We start from the raw sequence: 15,773 nt of genomic DNA, 5'->3' as shown, positions 1-15,773 counted from the left end.
TTAATGTTTTAAAATGTATAGTATGAACTTTATAAAGATAAAACCTGTACTGCTTGAAGGAAAATATGCATGAAATGCATTAAATAAGATGTTACAGGTTTTTACTCTGTCTGAACAATTTGGTATTAATGTAAAAGTATTCTCATGTAGAAATAATCACATATATTTGCAGTATTTGAGTACTTATGTGATTGGTGGACAATAAGTACACTAATCGCAGGATGCTATTGTTGGTTTGAGTATTTTAAGGAAGAGTATTAGAACAGGAAGGATCATTTTATCGCAAAAGAAATGGGAACATTAGATCGTAAATTGTATTAGATTAGGTTTTTGCATTTTTGTAGCTCTAGGATTCTGGTAATGTTTTACTGGTTGATTTTAGGTAATAGTCACATGTTGTGCGTTGAAGTGACTTGCCAGAAGCACATAGAACTCAAATATTCTCCTTTGGTTTCCAGTGTTATCTTGTGTTTCCCATAATAAAAACCTTCAGCTGTATGGCAGTTATGACATCTAATGTATAGAAAACAGAATTATATTTAATTAACTTTTTTTTTTTTTTAGATTATCTGCAATGGTGAAATGAAGTAACTCAAGATGAGCAAGTTAAAAGTGGTATCAGATAAAAGGTACTGTAATTCTAAATACCAATATGTATAAATTACAGAAATAATACAGTTATTTGAAACTCATTCTGTGTAGTTATTTGAAACTCATTACTTTAAAAATATTATTTATGTTTAATAGTATGTTATACAGTTGACCTTTGAACTGTGCATGGGTTTGAACTGCACAGGTCCACTTATATACCGATTTTTCTATTTAAAAAAATTTTTTTATTGATTTCAGAGAAGAAGGGAGAGATAGAAAGAAACATCAGTGATGAGAGAGAATCATTGATTGGCCGCCTCCTGCAACCCGGGCATATGCCCTGGCCTGGAATCAAACTCTGAGCTCCTGGTTCATGGGTCAACGTTCAACCATCTGAGCCACAGATTTTTTTCAGTAAATACCTGTAATGTTTTCATTCCATAGTTGGGTTTTCATGTATGCATGTATGCATTGATCCATGCCATTTTATATAGGGGATTTGAGCATCTGCAGATTTTGGTATCCGTGTGGGTTCCTTGAACCAGTCTTCCGTGGATACCTAGGGACAACTAAGATTTTGGGGAGTCAGAAGTTACAAATTTTCAACTGCATCGGGGTGGGATTACCTACCCCCACTCCTGCATTGTTCAGGGATCAACTGTATTTATATTGTTTTATTAAGATGTACCTTTTCAGTTAAAGCTGAAGTCAGCAAACTATGACTGGGAGGCCAAATCTGGCCTACCTCTTGTTTTTGTATGGCCTGTGAGCTAAGAATGGCTTTTCCATTCTAAATGGTTGAAAAAAAGAGTAAAAAGAATATAATATTTTATGACACATAAATATTTCATGAAATTCAGATTTCAGTGTATGTAAATAAACTTTTATTGAGCATGCTCTTTCACTTATAGATTGTCTGGTCACTTTTGTACTACCATGGCAAAGTTGAGTAGTGACAGAGACTATATGGCCTGTAGTGCCTAAAATATATACACTATCTGGCCCTTTATAGAGAAGTTTTCATTGACTCCTGAGATAAAGCATCATCTCTACTGTGGACTTTCTTACTTTTTAGCAAATCTGGAGGGGTGGATGGATATCGATACTTGCTGAGTTTAAATAGGGTTGTAATTGAATGAATTAGATTGGCAGATTTAAAGACCATGGGTGGTGATTTAAATCAAATTAACATGTTTTGTAAGATACAGCAAGCAGAGCCCTGGCTGGGTGGCTCAGTTTGTTGGCAGTGTCGTCCCATATGCCAAAAGTTTGCGGGTTCAATCCCTGGTCAGGGCACATAGACAACCCATTGATGTTTCTCTCTCCCATCAATGTTTCTCTTCTCTCTCTCTCTCTCTCTCTCTCTCTCTCTCTCTCTCTCTCTCTCTCACTTTCTCTCTTTCTCTTTTCCCCTTTCTCTCTCTCTCAAATCAATAAAAACATATCCTCAGGTGAGGACTAAGAAAAAAAAAAGGCTACAGCAGGCAGATATTTTCTCTATATCACATTCACCGTCGTCATGATCATGCCCTAAATGGTTACCATCAGCAAAATTCTCGTTTCTAAGTACTAATTCAGACTTTTTTATATTCTCCAACAACAATCTTTCATCTGTCTATCTCAACTTGTGCAAATATCTGTATTGTAAGGGTTCTGCCTTACCCAGAACTCTAGTTTATTGACTTTTATTGTTTTCTCATTAAATCTCCTTTTTTACTCAGTGTAGACTCTATTATACTCTTGCAAATACCTGGAATGTCTTTATCTCACTGTGTGTGTGTGTGTGTGTGTGTGTGTGTGTGTGTGTGTGTGTGTGTTTTGGTTAATCCTCATCCGAGGATATTTTTCCATTGATTTTAGAGAGTGGAAAGGAGAGAAAGAAGGAGGAAGAAAAAGAGAGAGAGAAAATCTATATGAGAGAGACACATATTGGTTGCCTCCTGCACGCACCCCAATGGGGGCCAGGGATGGAACCTACAACTCAGGTACGTGCCCTGATCAGGAATTGAACCCACGACCTTTCAATGTACAGGGGACAACATTTCAACCAACTGAGCCACACTGGCCAGGGTACTTTGTGTGTGTGTTTTTAATCACACCCACTGGACAAAGCCCTTTCCCTGTAAATCTTTATTGAGCAGCTGAGTGATGTTGGAAGATGAATGAACTTGGCAGAGATCATTAAAAATTATTGATTAACAACCTGAACAGAGCCCAGCAATCTTCTTATTGTGGTTATCTGGAAAGTTCATTTTCCCAAATTTTGTAATGACTGTTTTATACTTCCTTTTATATTCCTCAAACCTTTGAAATCCTCAGATAAATCAATACATAACCTCAGCAAATGACCATTTCTCATGATATCATAGAGAAAATAAATCTATTATCCTCATTACTTTTTATATTTTTTCCTCATTACTTAAAAAAATTATTTTTTATTGAATTTATTGGGATGACATTGGTTAATACAATTCTGTAGGTTTCAGGTGTACAGTTCTATAATACATCATCTGTACATTGTATTTTGTATTCACCATATCTTCATATTTCTTACACCAAATTTACATGCTCCCATTTTTTAAATTTCATCCTCTTCTTACCATATTATCATTTACTCCAGGAGAGCTTGTCTCTTCTTGTCGAAGACTAATACTGTCACCTCTGTTTTAGATTTTATACCTCCTTTCTTCTCAGGGTCTTTTAATTATTATTTATTCTTCTGTCTTGAATCTTTAACTCCTCCATTTCTTACCATTTAAAAATGATCTGGGCTTTCCAGTATTTATAGACTCTGTTCTTCTTTTACTGTCCAATTTATATGATTCTTTTAAAAGCCCAAATTTTGAAATAGTCCATAAATGCAATCTACATTTCATTTCACACTCTCCAACCACTCTTGTTTAGTTTCTATCTTATCCACTATACCAAGAGTACTTATTAAAACCACCTATAATTTTTCTAAACAACTTTATTGAGGCATAATTATCATAAACCAGTAATACATAGTGAGTACAGTTTGGTAAGTTTGGCCTATATATACCTGTGAAACCATTCTCTCAGTCAAAATACTGAACATATTCCTCATTTGTTTCCTGGTGCCCTTTTGTAATCCTTTCTTCCTGCTTCATCCCTCACTCTAGGTCAGTGGTGGCCAATCTTTCGGACCTCATGGACCACCAGTGGTCCGCAGACGACTGGTTGGCGACCGCTGCTCTAGGCAATCACTCGTCTATTTTCGGTCACTACAGATTTTTGTGTGTTTTTAAAACTTTATATAAAAGGAATTATACAGTATGTCTTGTTTTGGGGGTTGGGGTGGGAGGTAGGGGTGTGTGACTGGCTTCTTTTACTCAGCATAGTTATTTTGAAACTCATCTCGTGGAGTCTGTATCAGTTATACCTTTTTTTTTTTATTACTAAGAAGTATTCTGTTGGATTAGATATGCTGCAGTTTGTTTACTCATATGTTAGACATTTGGGTTGTTTCCAGTTTTTGGCTATCTATAATAATAAAAGAGTAATATGCTAATTAGACTGGACGTCCTTCTGGATGTCCTTCCGGACAACCTTCCAGACAAAGCTGGGGCTGCGAGGGAAGCCCGGGTCCCGGGTGCCAGAGAGGAGCTGGTGCCGGTAGCCGGGGGAAGAAAGGCCTACTCTTGCATGAATTTTGTGCATCGGGCCTCTAGTTACAAATAAGGCTGTTAGGAACATTTGTGTACTAGTATTTGTATGGCCTTATGCTTTCTTTTCTCTTGCCCAAATACCTAGGACTGGAATGAATAATATAGTAGGCCTATGTTTCTTTTTAGGAAACTGCCAACAACCTGTTTTCCAAAGACATTATATTTTATACTTCTTCCCGCAGTATATGAAAATTCTAGTTTTCTACATTCTCATCAATGCTTGGTATGGTCATTCATTTAAAATATTTAAATTCTTACGGTCATTCTTCTAAAATTGTAGTCATCCCAATAGAGGGTGTGTTGGCATCTCATTCTGATTTTAATTTGCATTTCCCTAATTGCTAATGATGTTGAACATCTTTTCCTGCACTTACTTGCTTTCAGCATATCTTATTTGGTGAAGTATTTTTCCAAATTTTCTTCCCATTTTAAAAATTGGAGTGTTTGTTGTTTTTATTATTGAGTTTTAGAATTCATTTTTTAATTAAAATGTTTTTATTGATTTTTAGAGAGAGAGGAAGGGAGAGGGATAGAGAGATAGAAACATCGATGAGAGATAAATATCGATTGGCTGCCTCCTGTACTCCTCCTTCTGGAGACTGCAACCCAGGCACGAGCCCTGAATAGGAATTGAACCTTGATCTCTTGGTTCCCTGGTTGATGCTCAACCACTGAGCCACACCAGCTGGGTGAAATTTTCTATTTATTATACATACAATTCCTTTAATAGATTTGCAGACATTTTCTTTCAGTCTTTTCATATTCTAAGAGTGTCTTTTAAAAGATGAGAAGTTTTTAAATTTAGGTGATGTCCATTTTGTTTATTTGTTCTTTTATAGATAACTAGAGGCCCAGTGCACTAAATTTGTGCACTGGTAGGGTCCCTAGTGGCTGCCAGCTGGCTACTCCCTACCTTTCCCCGGGGCCGCCTGCTGCTGCTGCTGGCCAGGGCCTCCTTCCCTTGCCACGGCTGCCTGCCGCCACCACTGCCGCTGGCTGGGGCCTCCCTCCCTCCCCCCGGCTGGCCCCGCCCCCTGGTCGAACTCCCAGACAATTCTTGGTTGAGGGGACAATTTGTATACTACACTTTTATAATATAGGATGCTTTTTAGAGCTGTAGATTGAAAGATATGCATAACCCATGTTTACCTATGTTTTCTTATAGAAGTTTTATAGTTTTAACATTTAAGTTTGTGCTCCATTCTGAGTTAAACTTTATTTATGGTGTGAGGTATGGGTAGTTCTTTTTGGCATATGGACCAGCACCATTTTCGGAATGACTATGCTTTCTCCATTGAATTGTCTTGGTACCTTTGTAAAAAATTAGATGTCCATTTATGTTTGGGTCTGTTTTGGACTCTGTTTTCTTCCCTTGATCTAGATGTTTATCATAGTGAAGATACCTCACTGCCTTGATAACTATAACTTTATAATGAATCTCGAAATTAGTGTTGGTCCACCAACTTAGTTCTTTTCCCCCCCAAAGTTTGTCCTATTTTAGGTTCCGTTGCATCAGTTTGACATTTCTACACAGTAGCCTGCTGGGATTTTGATTTTTCTCACTATAAAATAATCTATCCTATATATACTAGAGGCCCAGTGCACAAAATTTGTGCACGGGGTGTGTGTGGGTGTGTGTGTCCCTCAGCCCAGCCTGCACCCTCTCCAATCTGGGACTCCTTGAGGGATGTCCGACTGCCCATTTAGGCCCGATCCCACCGGGCAGTCGGACATCCCTCTCCGAACCGCTCGCCTGCCTGCCTGCCTGATTGCCCTTAACCGTGTCTGCCTGACAGCCTGATCACCCACTAACCACTCCTCTGCCAGCCTGATCAACGCCTAACTGCTCCCTGCCAGCCTAATTGCCCCCAACTGCCCTCACCTGCTGGCCCGATCACCCCCAACTGCCCTCCCGTGCTGGCCCGGTCACCCCTAACAGCCCTCTCTTGCCAGCCTGGTTGCCCCTAACTGCCCTCCCTGCTGGCCTGGTCCCCCCCAACTACCTTCCCTTCCAGGCCTGGGTCCCTCCCCAACTGCCCTTCCCTGCAGGCTTGGTCACCTCCAACTACCCTCCCTTGCAGGCCTGGGTCCCCCCCAACTGCCCTTCCCTGCAGGCCTGATCATCCCCAACTGCCCTCCCTTGCAGGTCTGGTCCCTCCCAACTGCCCTCCCCTGCTGACCTGATTGCCTCCAACTGCCCTCCTTTGCAGGCCTGGTCCCTCCCAACTGCCCTTCCCTGCTGGCCTGATCATTCCCAACTGCCCTCCCCTGCCGGCCATCTTGTGGTGGCCATCTTGTGTCCACATGGGGGTGGCCATCTTTGACCACATGGGGGCGGCCATATTGTGTGTTGGAGTGATGGTCAATTTGCATATTACCTCTTTATTATATAGGATAAAATCCTAAATGACTGTAGTTATGATGTGCAATGACGACTAGGGGCAGATGCTCCGACCAGTAGCTATGATGCGCACTGACCACTAGGGGTCAGATGCTCAACGCAGGAGCTGCCAAGCTGCAATGACTAGGGAGCTGTGGTTCTTGGGTGATGCACCTGGAACCAGAGAGGAGGGAGCCCAATTCCAGGGTGTGTTACCCAAGAGCTGCCCTCTTGGAATCCTGTACCCTTTAGGGATGTCGGAGAGTCAGTTTCGGCTGATCCCTGCAGGCCAGGCTGAGGGATCTCTAGTTAGAATTATAAATGGTAACTCTGAAGATTGGTCTTAGCCTCATTTTGGTTCATCTAAAAAAATAGAGGAAGACAGTGAAGATACATCTCTTTATTTAAAAATTCTCTGCTTTGTTCATTGAAAAGCTATATAATTGTGTGTGTGTGTGTTTTTAATAAAGTCTAAAAATTATTCAAATGGCATAGCTGCCCTCTGGTGTTCAACCTATGATTCTCTCAACATTAGTGTCAACAGCCTTAAATTTTGGAGCTGAGTCAGTAGTGGCTTAGAATATTTGTTCAATTTTCATTCTGTAGATGAAAAAAGTACAGAAAGGGAATGCCCATGTTCTGAATTTCTATTTTTTTTTCTTTCCTTCCTTCAAAAAATAAATTCATCCACCATCCATGTAATAGCATGATTCTCAGAAAGGAGTCACTTAGATGAAAGTTTTATTTTTTTATTTTTATTTTTTTTTTAAATCCTCACCCGAGGATTTTTTTCCATTGATTTTTTAGAGAGAGGGAAAGACAGAGAGAAACATCGATGTGAGAGAAACACATCGATTGGTTGCCTCCTGCACGAGCCCTGACCAGGGCCTAGGCCGGGGAGGAGCCTGCAACCGAGTTACGTGCCCTTGACTGGAATTGAACCTGGGACTCTTCAGTCTACAGGCTGACGCTTTATTCACTGAGCCAAACTGGCTAGGGCAAAAGTTTTGTTTTTTTATAGTGGTACAATTTAACATTTTAAGAGTTACTGACAAAACAAACTCTTAATTTGGAACGAAATCGAATGTGTGTTATGCTTAGTGTGTTTTTGAATTTTTTTAAATAGATGTCTTATTAGCTACTAAAAATATTAACACATGAAAATAATTGAATAAAATTAGAAAAACACACTCAATTAGTAAGTTTCTGAATTTTGGTTTCCGTAATGCAAATTTCTCGTAAAGATGTATTTTCCCTAGTATGCAAAACTGTGGTATCTTAATGTAATTTCTCACCACAAAGAACTAGAGCTCTCAAAAAGAACAGGTTTGGCTCAGAATCTCTTTGTACTCTTAAATGAATGAAGACTCCAAAAAGTTTTTGTTGATGTGGATTTTTTAATCTATTGATATTTACCATGTTATAAATTAAAAGTGAGGAATTAAAAATTATCCATTTAAAAATAATAAACTCAACGCATAATGACACAATAACATTTTATATTAAAAATAACTATAATTTCAAAATGTAGTAAGAAGAGTGCTATTGATTTATTACATTTTTGAAAACTTAATGTTTGACTTAATGGAAGACAGGTAGATTTTCTTCTTCTGAGTTCAGTCTCTGGTGGTTTGTACAAATTAACTTACTGTTAAAGAAAATGAGAGAGAATATGAATTTGGGAAATTTGAACTTGGAAATTAGAATTTGATGTTAAAGGATTATTGTTATTGTTTTTGGTATAGTAGTGCTATTATAGTTATACTAGAGGCCTGATGCATGAAATTCGTGCAAGAGTAGGCCTTCCTTCCCCCGGCTGCCGGCACCGGCTTCCCTCTGGCACCCGGGACCCTGGCTTCCCTCACTGCCCCGGCTTCGTCCAGAAGGATGTCTGGTCTAATTAGCATATTATGCTTTTATTATTATAGATACATTCTAAAGAGTTCTTATTTTATAAAACAGATAATTAATTCCAAAGTATTTACATAGGAAATCTTCTCTCTGAGATTTGCTTCAAAATTAGCCAATGGATGTGTGTGGCTGCAAGTAAGCATGTGTGAAATAAGATGGTCCATGAATTGATAATTGTTGAAGCTGGGTGATAGGTACATGATAGTTCATTTTCCTATTTTGTCTTCTTTTGTTCATGTTTGGAATTTTTTATAATGCTAATGTTTTTGCTCATTCAGATTTATGGTAACAGTTTTAAGGAATCATTTATCTCTTGCAATATTGGAAGAAAAAGAAAATATATAAAAACTTAAACAAGTAACTTATTTTTCTCACTACAGAATTATTTATTAAAAATATGAAATATTTCTGAAAACCAGAAAGTATAGAGCATCCTATATAATAAAAGCCTAATATGCTAAGTATCCAGTTGTCTGGTCATCCGTTCAACCAATCAAAGCATAATATGCTAATGATATGCTAAGGCCACACAACTGCTCACTATGACATGCACTGACCACCAGGGGGCAGATGCTCTGACTGGTAGGTTAGCCTGCTGCTGGGGCCCAGCCGATTGGGACTGAGTGAGACAGGATGGACATGCCCTGGAGCCCTCCTACCTTCCTCCCTGGCCCCGATGGTGCACCAGTGGAGTCCCTCGGCCTGGCCTGTGCCCTCTCGCAATCCGGGATGTCAGAGAGCCGGTTTCAGCCCAATCCCACAGGCCAGGCTGATGGACCCCACTGGTGCACGGATTCGTGCACCAGGCCTCTAGTAATATAATGAACACCTTGTACCAATCACCCAAGTAATAAAACTTACAAATGTGATGTGTGCAATTGTCTAATAAAGGCATGTCAGAGGGCATCACTCGTCTGCTCGAAACTTCCCATTTCACTTAGTGTAAAAACAGTGATCTTGCTGTGCCCTAATATAAAGTAACATTCTTTTTAGCCTTACCAATAACTCTCGGGTTGTCGGACTCCTCGCTCAGCTGGAGAAGATCAGTACTGAACCTACAGAATCAGATACTGCCAGATATGTTACATCAAAAATTCTTCATCTGGCTCAAAGTCAAGGTGAGCTTTTAACCTCTTGTTTTGGAAATGCTTTTTAAACTCTTTAACAGTGGAGGCAGCTAATAATGTTTAAACTTTTGATAAACGATTTTCCGTAAAAATCAAACTTCCTCCAATAGACTCAAGAAGTAGAAAATGGAATAGCTGTGCAAGAAATTAATTTTCAAAGCATTGTTTCTAGGAAATGATTATGATTTTAGGTATGGATGAATCCCTCCATCCTCTCCCCACATCAAGTTTCAAGTAATACCTAATTCCAGTGCTACTTGCACTAGAATGTTGACAGAAGATGTCAGGTAGCAGAGAACATTGGTTATTAGCGTGGTTCCTGCTTTGAAATGCAGGCTCTGTCATTCAGTGCCTGGGTGACCTTAAGGAAGTATTGAATCTCGAGGACTTAGTTGTACCATGTCTGAAATAGAGATGAGAAATATCATGTGATTATTAATGTGTATTACATGAGAAGTATGTAAAAAGAAGGTTAAAAGTGTTTAATAAGTGATACCTTTATTATATGAAGCCAGTACTGAATTGGTATCAAAACCTTGATAGTGTACAAGAGGAAAAAAAAGTGTTGACTTTGCACTTAGGAACATAAATGTAAAAAGTCCCAAATAAAATATTACTGAATTAAGTCTAATTATACATTGAAAGATGAATATCATTGCTAAAGTGCACTTATTTCAGGAGTGTAAAATGTTTTAATATTAGGAAATATATTCCATAACATTATTTGAACAGGTCAAATAAAACCCATGTGATTATCTCAATAGATGCTAAAACAATATTCTAAAACCTGTACTTGATTTAAAAAACACACACACACAAAAATGGCAAACCTGATTTTTCTTTTTTCAAATAAAGGTAAAACTGCAGCCACCTTAATATTTAACAATGACACTGAAGACGTTCTGTTAAAATGAAGGTCCAGACAATTCACAATTAATATTTTAATTAATTTTTTATTATTTCATTATTCTGGAGGTTCAGGTCACTGAAATAAGATGTTTAGCAGGCATTTACAGTGTCCAGGAGCTCAGTATCTATTGATCTTTCTTTGTGGTGACAGGCCCTTAATTTCTTTTATAATATCCTATGTAACCCCTGTGTTTAATGGGTAGTTGATAGCACCCCAAAACACAGGAGGGGTCACTAATAGAATGTATTTATTTCTAGCAAAATCTAAAATACCTGCACCTTCTAATTCAGAAAGTGGTTGTACTAGATTCTAGCCTTTGGAAATATTATGCTTATCAACTAAGGCAAATGTATAAGGATGTTCATTGTATTAGTGCAAAGATAGGTATACGAGGTATATTCACTGTATTATCCTCAAAACAAAACACCAACAAAAACAAAGCATTGCCCTAGCCCAGTGGTTGGCAAACTCATTAGTCAACAGAGCCAAATATCAACAGTACAACGATTGAAATTTCTTTTGAGAGCTGAAAACCGACTTCTGCACAAGGGCCACGAAGTTTCAATCGCACTGTACGTGTCTGCCCGCACGTGGTATTTTGTGGAAATACCAAGGGGCCAAAGAGCCGCATGTGGCTCGCAAACCTCAGTTTGCCGACCACTGCCCTAGCCGGTTTGGCTCAGTAGATAGAACGTTGGCCTGTGGACTGAAGGGTCCCAGGTTCGATTCCCGTCAAGGGCAGATGCCTGGGTTTGTGGGCTCAACCCCCAGTGGGGGACATGTAACAGGGAGCCGATCGATGATTCTCTCTCATCATTGATGTTTCTATCTCTCTCTCCCTCTCCCTTTCTCTCTGAAATCAATAAAAAAACAAACAAACAAACAAACAAAAAAAAAACCCCCAACCATTTAAAATGGTACTAGGTTTCTGTTTTCACCAATTTGATGAAATGTTTTCTAGTTCTGGTCGTAAAGATGATAAAGAGGCCTTCCATTACCACTGCCTCTTCACCTGCAGTTCCTGTGCCTGCACTGTGATAATGGTTGTAAGATTACAGATGGACAGACAGGGATTCACCTAGTCCCTACTAGGAGCTGTGCTGAAGGGCAGGGAAAGTCTACCGAGAGTAGAATTAGCAGCATGAGAGGGAAGATCATGTAAGAACCAATTTAGAATGTTTACTGAACCAATGGAGACTTATTCTATGTTATCTGTATAGTAAAATGTATATACTTTTTTGAATGTTTTAGAAGATATATATATATATTTTTTTATTTTTTTTTTTTTCACTTTTCAGAAAAAATAAGGAGAGAAATGACAGCCAAAGGTTCTACAGGAATGGAAGTTCTGCTCTCAACATTAGAGGTAAAGCATTTACAGGATTTAATTATGTAACTATTAGTATCAATCAGTACTGAAGAAAAAAATAGTATATGAAGTATAACATTTTTATCCTAGAGGTAAAGCCAACGAATGGAAGTTTGTTTTATGTTTTAGATTAACATTTGGAATGGTTATATAAACATTCTAATATATATTAGGCAAACCTCTAAGTATATTACCCTATGATTATAATGATAACCACATTTTAAATCTTTATATGCCATTCTAATTGGTAATAGAAATTAAAGCATTAGCTGGAAATAAGTCTAGCTTAATATAAATTATTGGCATTGGAAATCCTCATTTATTGTGTTATGTCAGCTGACATTATTTTTGATTTAGTTTACTACATATATTGGTTGAATAACTATATTATATTGATAATAATTAAATTTCTATGCCAGTGTGAAAGTTTTGAGTAGATCAACCGCATATTTTCAGAATCATTATTTTATATTTTATTAAGAACAGAGGGTAAGTACCATTGTATACCTTAAACTTACATAATGTTATATATTAAATTATATTTCAAAATAGCTGGAAAAAAAGAACAAGGTGTAATTTTATGTTTTTTCATAGGAGTTACTTCCTGTCAAAAATGACAAAGTTATTTTATTCTAAATTGATCTGTTAGTTTAAAGCAATCTCGATAAAGATACTAACTTTTTTTTTCTATAGTTCAGTGGGAAAATAAGAATAGAAAGGATATTTCTGAAAAATAAATGAGAAAAGACTAGCCCCACCAAATATCAGAGAACATTATAAAACTTCAGTAATTCAGGTAGTTTAGAAATTATGGGTGGAAACTAGATAGACATCAGTGGAATAGAATAGAAAAATCCAAATTAAGTTAAAAACGATTATGGGAATTTAGTACTACTTAATCAATGGTAGTATTTCAGATCAGTGAGGGGTAAGGGGATTGCTTAATAAGTGGAACTGGGACAAATTGGTAGCCTTGCAGAAGAGTATAATGTTAGATCCTTATTTCCTACACCAAAATACATTCCATATCAAGCAAATATTTAAGCATGGAAAAGAAAACCAGAATACTCGAGGAAGTAATGAGAAGAATTTTTAATAATCTTGGCACAGGGAAGACTTTTCTAAGTATGAAAAAAAAAAGGAGCCATAAAAGGAAAGATTGATAAATTCAACTATATTAACAAAAATGCATGGCGAAAAAACATCATAGACACTTGGCAAACTGAAGAAAAAAGATTTCAACTCATATAATTTCTTTAACATATAAAGAACTTCCACAAATTCGTAAGGGAAGAAGTCTACCCAATAGAAAAATGTGTAAAGGTTATGAACAGACAGTTTCTAGAAAAAGAAACACAAATTGCACTTGAGATAGAGCATCATCGTTTTTTCTCCCCATTTGCTTATGTCACATATTATTGAGGTCAGCAGAGGTGGGAGGTGATGAATTACATTTGGGAGACTTGTGTAGATAAGGCCCAAAGATAACAGTGCAACTTCCACTCAGGTTCCAATAGCCTGAGCTCAGTCACATGGCTCAAACTTAATTACAAAAGGGCTGGGAAGTACGGTGTAGCTCTGTACCTAAGGAACAAGATGAAATCAGTTCGCTGAACACAATCCATTCTTCTCTTTAACAGACATCTGTCCCTCTCATTCCAAATTCCTCCCCAATGAGAACGTGGTCCACTTAATACCTCCAATGCTAAAACAAGGGTCTCTGGTTATGTACAGTCCTCCCTCTGGTCTGGATGGAGCTTTTTGGTTCTATCAGTCTCTGAGCTACAATTTTTTGGAAAGAGGAAGAATAAGAGTCCCATGCCAGTTACTGATGCACAGTAATTCTGAGATTCCTCCGTATAACACTGTAAAATTCTCTACACTGGGGGTGTGGTGGTTCCTTGAATAGGCCATGCTTCTGCTCTGTGTGTCTGTTTTGCTTTTTGTCCATTAAGTCATTGCCTTTTATATATATAAATATTTATTGATTTCAGAGAGGTAGGGAGAGGGAGAGAGAGATAGAAACATCAATGATGAGAGAGAATCATTTATCGGTTGCCTACTGCATGCCCCCTATTGGGGATTGAGCCCAAAATCCCCGGGCATATGACCCGACTGGGAATCGAACCATGACCTCCTAGGTCGATGCTCAACCACTGAGCCACGCGGGCCGGGCCAGCCATTGCTTTTAATAAGAAAAATGTAACCAAGTGTAATATTTAAACTTTTTTTTTATTAGATTGGTTATCCAGAATTTGGGAAATAGTTAATCTTCTCCATTGCTGGTAGGAGTGTAAATTGCTCCATGAAAAGCAGTTTACTATGTAGTTATATCCATCAAAATACTCATATTCTTTGACCCAGAAATTCTAGGAATTTATCCTACATATAGCTGTAATTGATTCCATGTAAATATATGTAGTGTTTGTTGCAATTTTTTAATGCCAAATAACTTTATTTATTTATTTGTTTGTTTATTTTGCTTTTACATCTTTGTTGTTGAAAGTATTACTTATGTCTTTTGCAATTTTTTAATAGCAAAGGATTTTTAAAAATTGCATTGGAAAAAAATCTCATTGATAGGTGATTAGTTACATAAACAATGTAACCAATACTTTCTGTAGTCCTTAAAAAGATGAAGAAACTATTTATTGATATGTAAAAATATCAGTTTACAAAACAATATCTATGTAGGGTAATGCTATTTGGAGAAATAAATCTGTATATTTACATGGATTTTTAAAAATATCTGCATATTATCTTTGGCTGGATACATGGAACCATTAACACAGTTGCCTTCTGAGAGGGGAGCTAGGTGACTAGGTAGTTACCATATATACATTATAGTGCCTTTATATTTTGATTCATTTATTTTTATTGCCTATTGGGCAGATCATGATGAATTCAAATACCCAGTTAATTCCTCTTATAATAATAATGATACTAAGAAAGTAATAGCACAGATTATTTGTAAAAATTTTTAAGGGCAAGAAGAGACTGAAGTGATAGTGAGAATAGTGGGAACCTAATTACATTTGTTCTTAGAGAAATTGGAAAGGTCATCTGTAAAATATAGATAGTTCCCAACAGGAATAGAAAAAGCTTGGGAATTACAGATTTACGATGGTTTAATAAAGCAAATGAACTATTTATTTCAGAACACGAAAGATCTTCAAACTACACTTAATATCTTAAGCATTCTTGTTGAGCTGGTGTCAGCTGGTAAGTTTTTTTTGTGTCTAATTTCTGTTTGTAAATAGCGATCAATAATGTGTCATGTGTACTTTATGAGGAATTTTCTGATACTCATATAGAGGCTATTCTGAGTATTAGAATTTGGAAACTGGTATGTCATATTCTTGTTGTTGCTTGTTTTTGTTATTTTCCAGTATTCCTTAAACTGGAGCCCTGAACATAGAATTTTGGCATCACTTGTATTTACTCTCTGTACTGTTTTCTAAATAAAACAAATGAAATAAAACAAAATGTTATTTTGATGTTTTTTTTTTTTTAATTTCAGAAGTCTTCACTTTAAATATTTTTTGAATGCTAAAAGTTATGATATTTGATATGTTACGGGAAGATTTGCTGTTTAAACAAATACAAAATTTTTTTTCTTTTAGGTGGAGGTCGAAGAGCTAGTTTCTTAGTTGCCAAAGGTGGCTCACAAATATTGTTACAGTTACTTATGAATGCCAGCAAAGACTCTCCCCCAAATGAGGAGTTAATGGTGCAGATTCATTCTATTCTTGCAAAGATTGGACCAAAAGGTAAGGATTGCACTTGTATGATTATCAAA

General features: G+C 37.2%; 1 protein-coding gene across 1 annotated transcript in view; it reads left to right on the top strand.

The window, feature by feature from the left end:
• AGTPBP1 (ATP/GTP binding carboxypeptidase 1) overlaps positions 1 to 15,773 on the top strand; it is a 110,391-nt gene that overhangs the window by 16,146 nt on the left and 78,472 nt on the right. Inside the window, exons 2-6 of the mRNA XM_054727090.1 lie at positions 565 to 629; positions 9,562 to 9,686; positions 11,904 to 11,971; positions 15,133 to 15,196; positions 15,598 to 15,744. Of these exons, the coding sequence (XP_054583065.1) occupies positions 598 to 629; positions 9,562 to 9,686; positions 11,904 to 11,971; positions 15,133 to 15,196; positions 15,598 to 15,744 (436 nt within the window). The 5' untranslated portion in view covers positions 565 to 597. The remainder of the gene's footprint in view (positions 1 to 564; positions 630 to 9,561; positions 9,687 to 11,903; positions 11,972 to 15,132; positions 15,197 to 15,597; positions 15,745 to 15,773) is intronic.

The sequence above is a fragment of the Eptesicus fuscus genome, chromosome 15 (assembly GCF_027574615.1).
Source record: "Eptesicus fuscus isolate TK198812 chromosome 15, DD_ASM_mEF_20220401, whole genome shotgun sequence".
NCBI classification, from domain to species: domain Eukaryota; kingdom Metazoa; phylum Chordata; class Mammalia; order Chiroptera; family Vespertilionidae; genus Eptesicus; species Eptesicus fuscus.
Note: the sequence above shows the minus strand (reverse complement) of the source record. Positions and strands in the feature narration are given on the sequence as shown.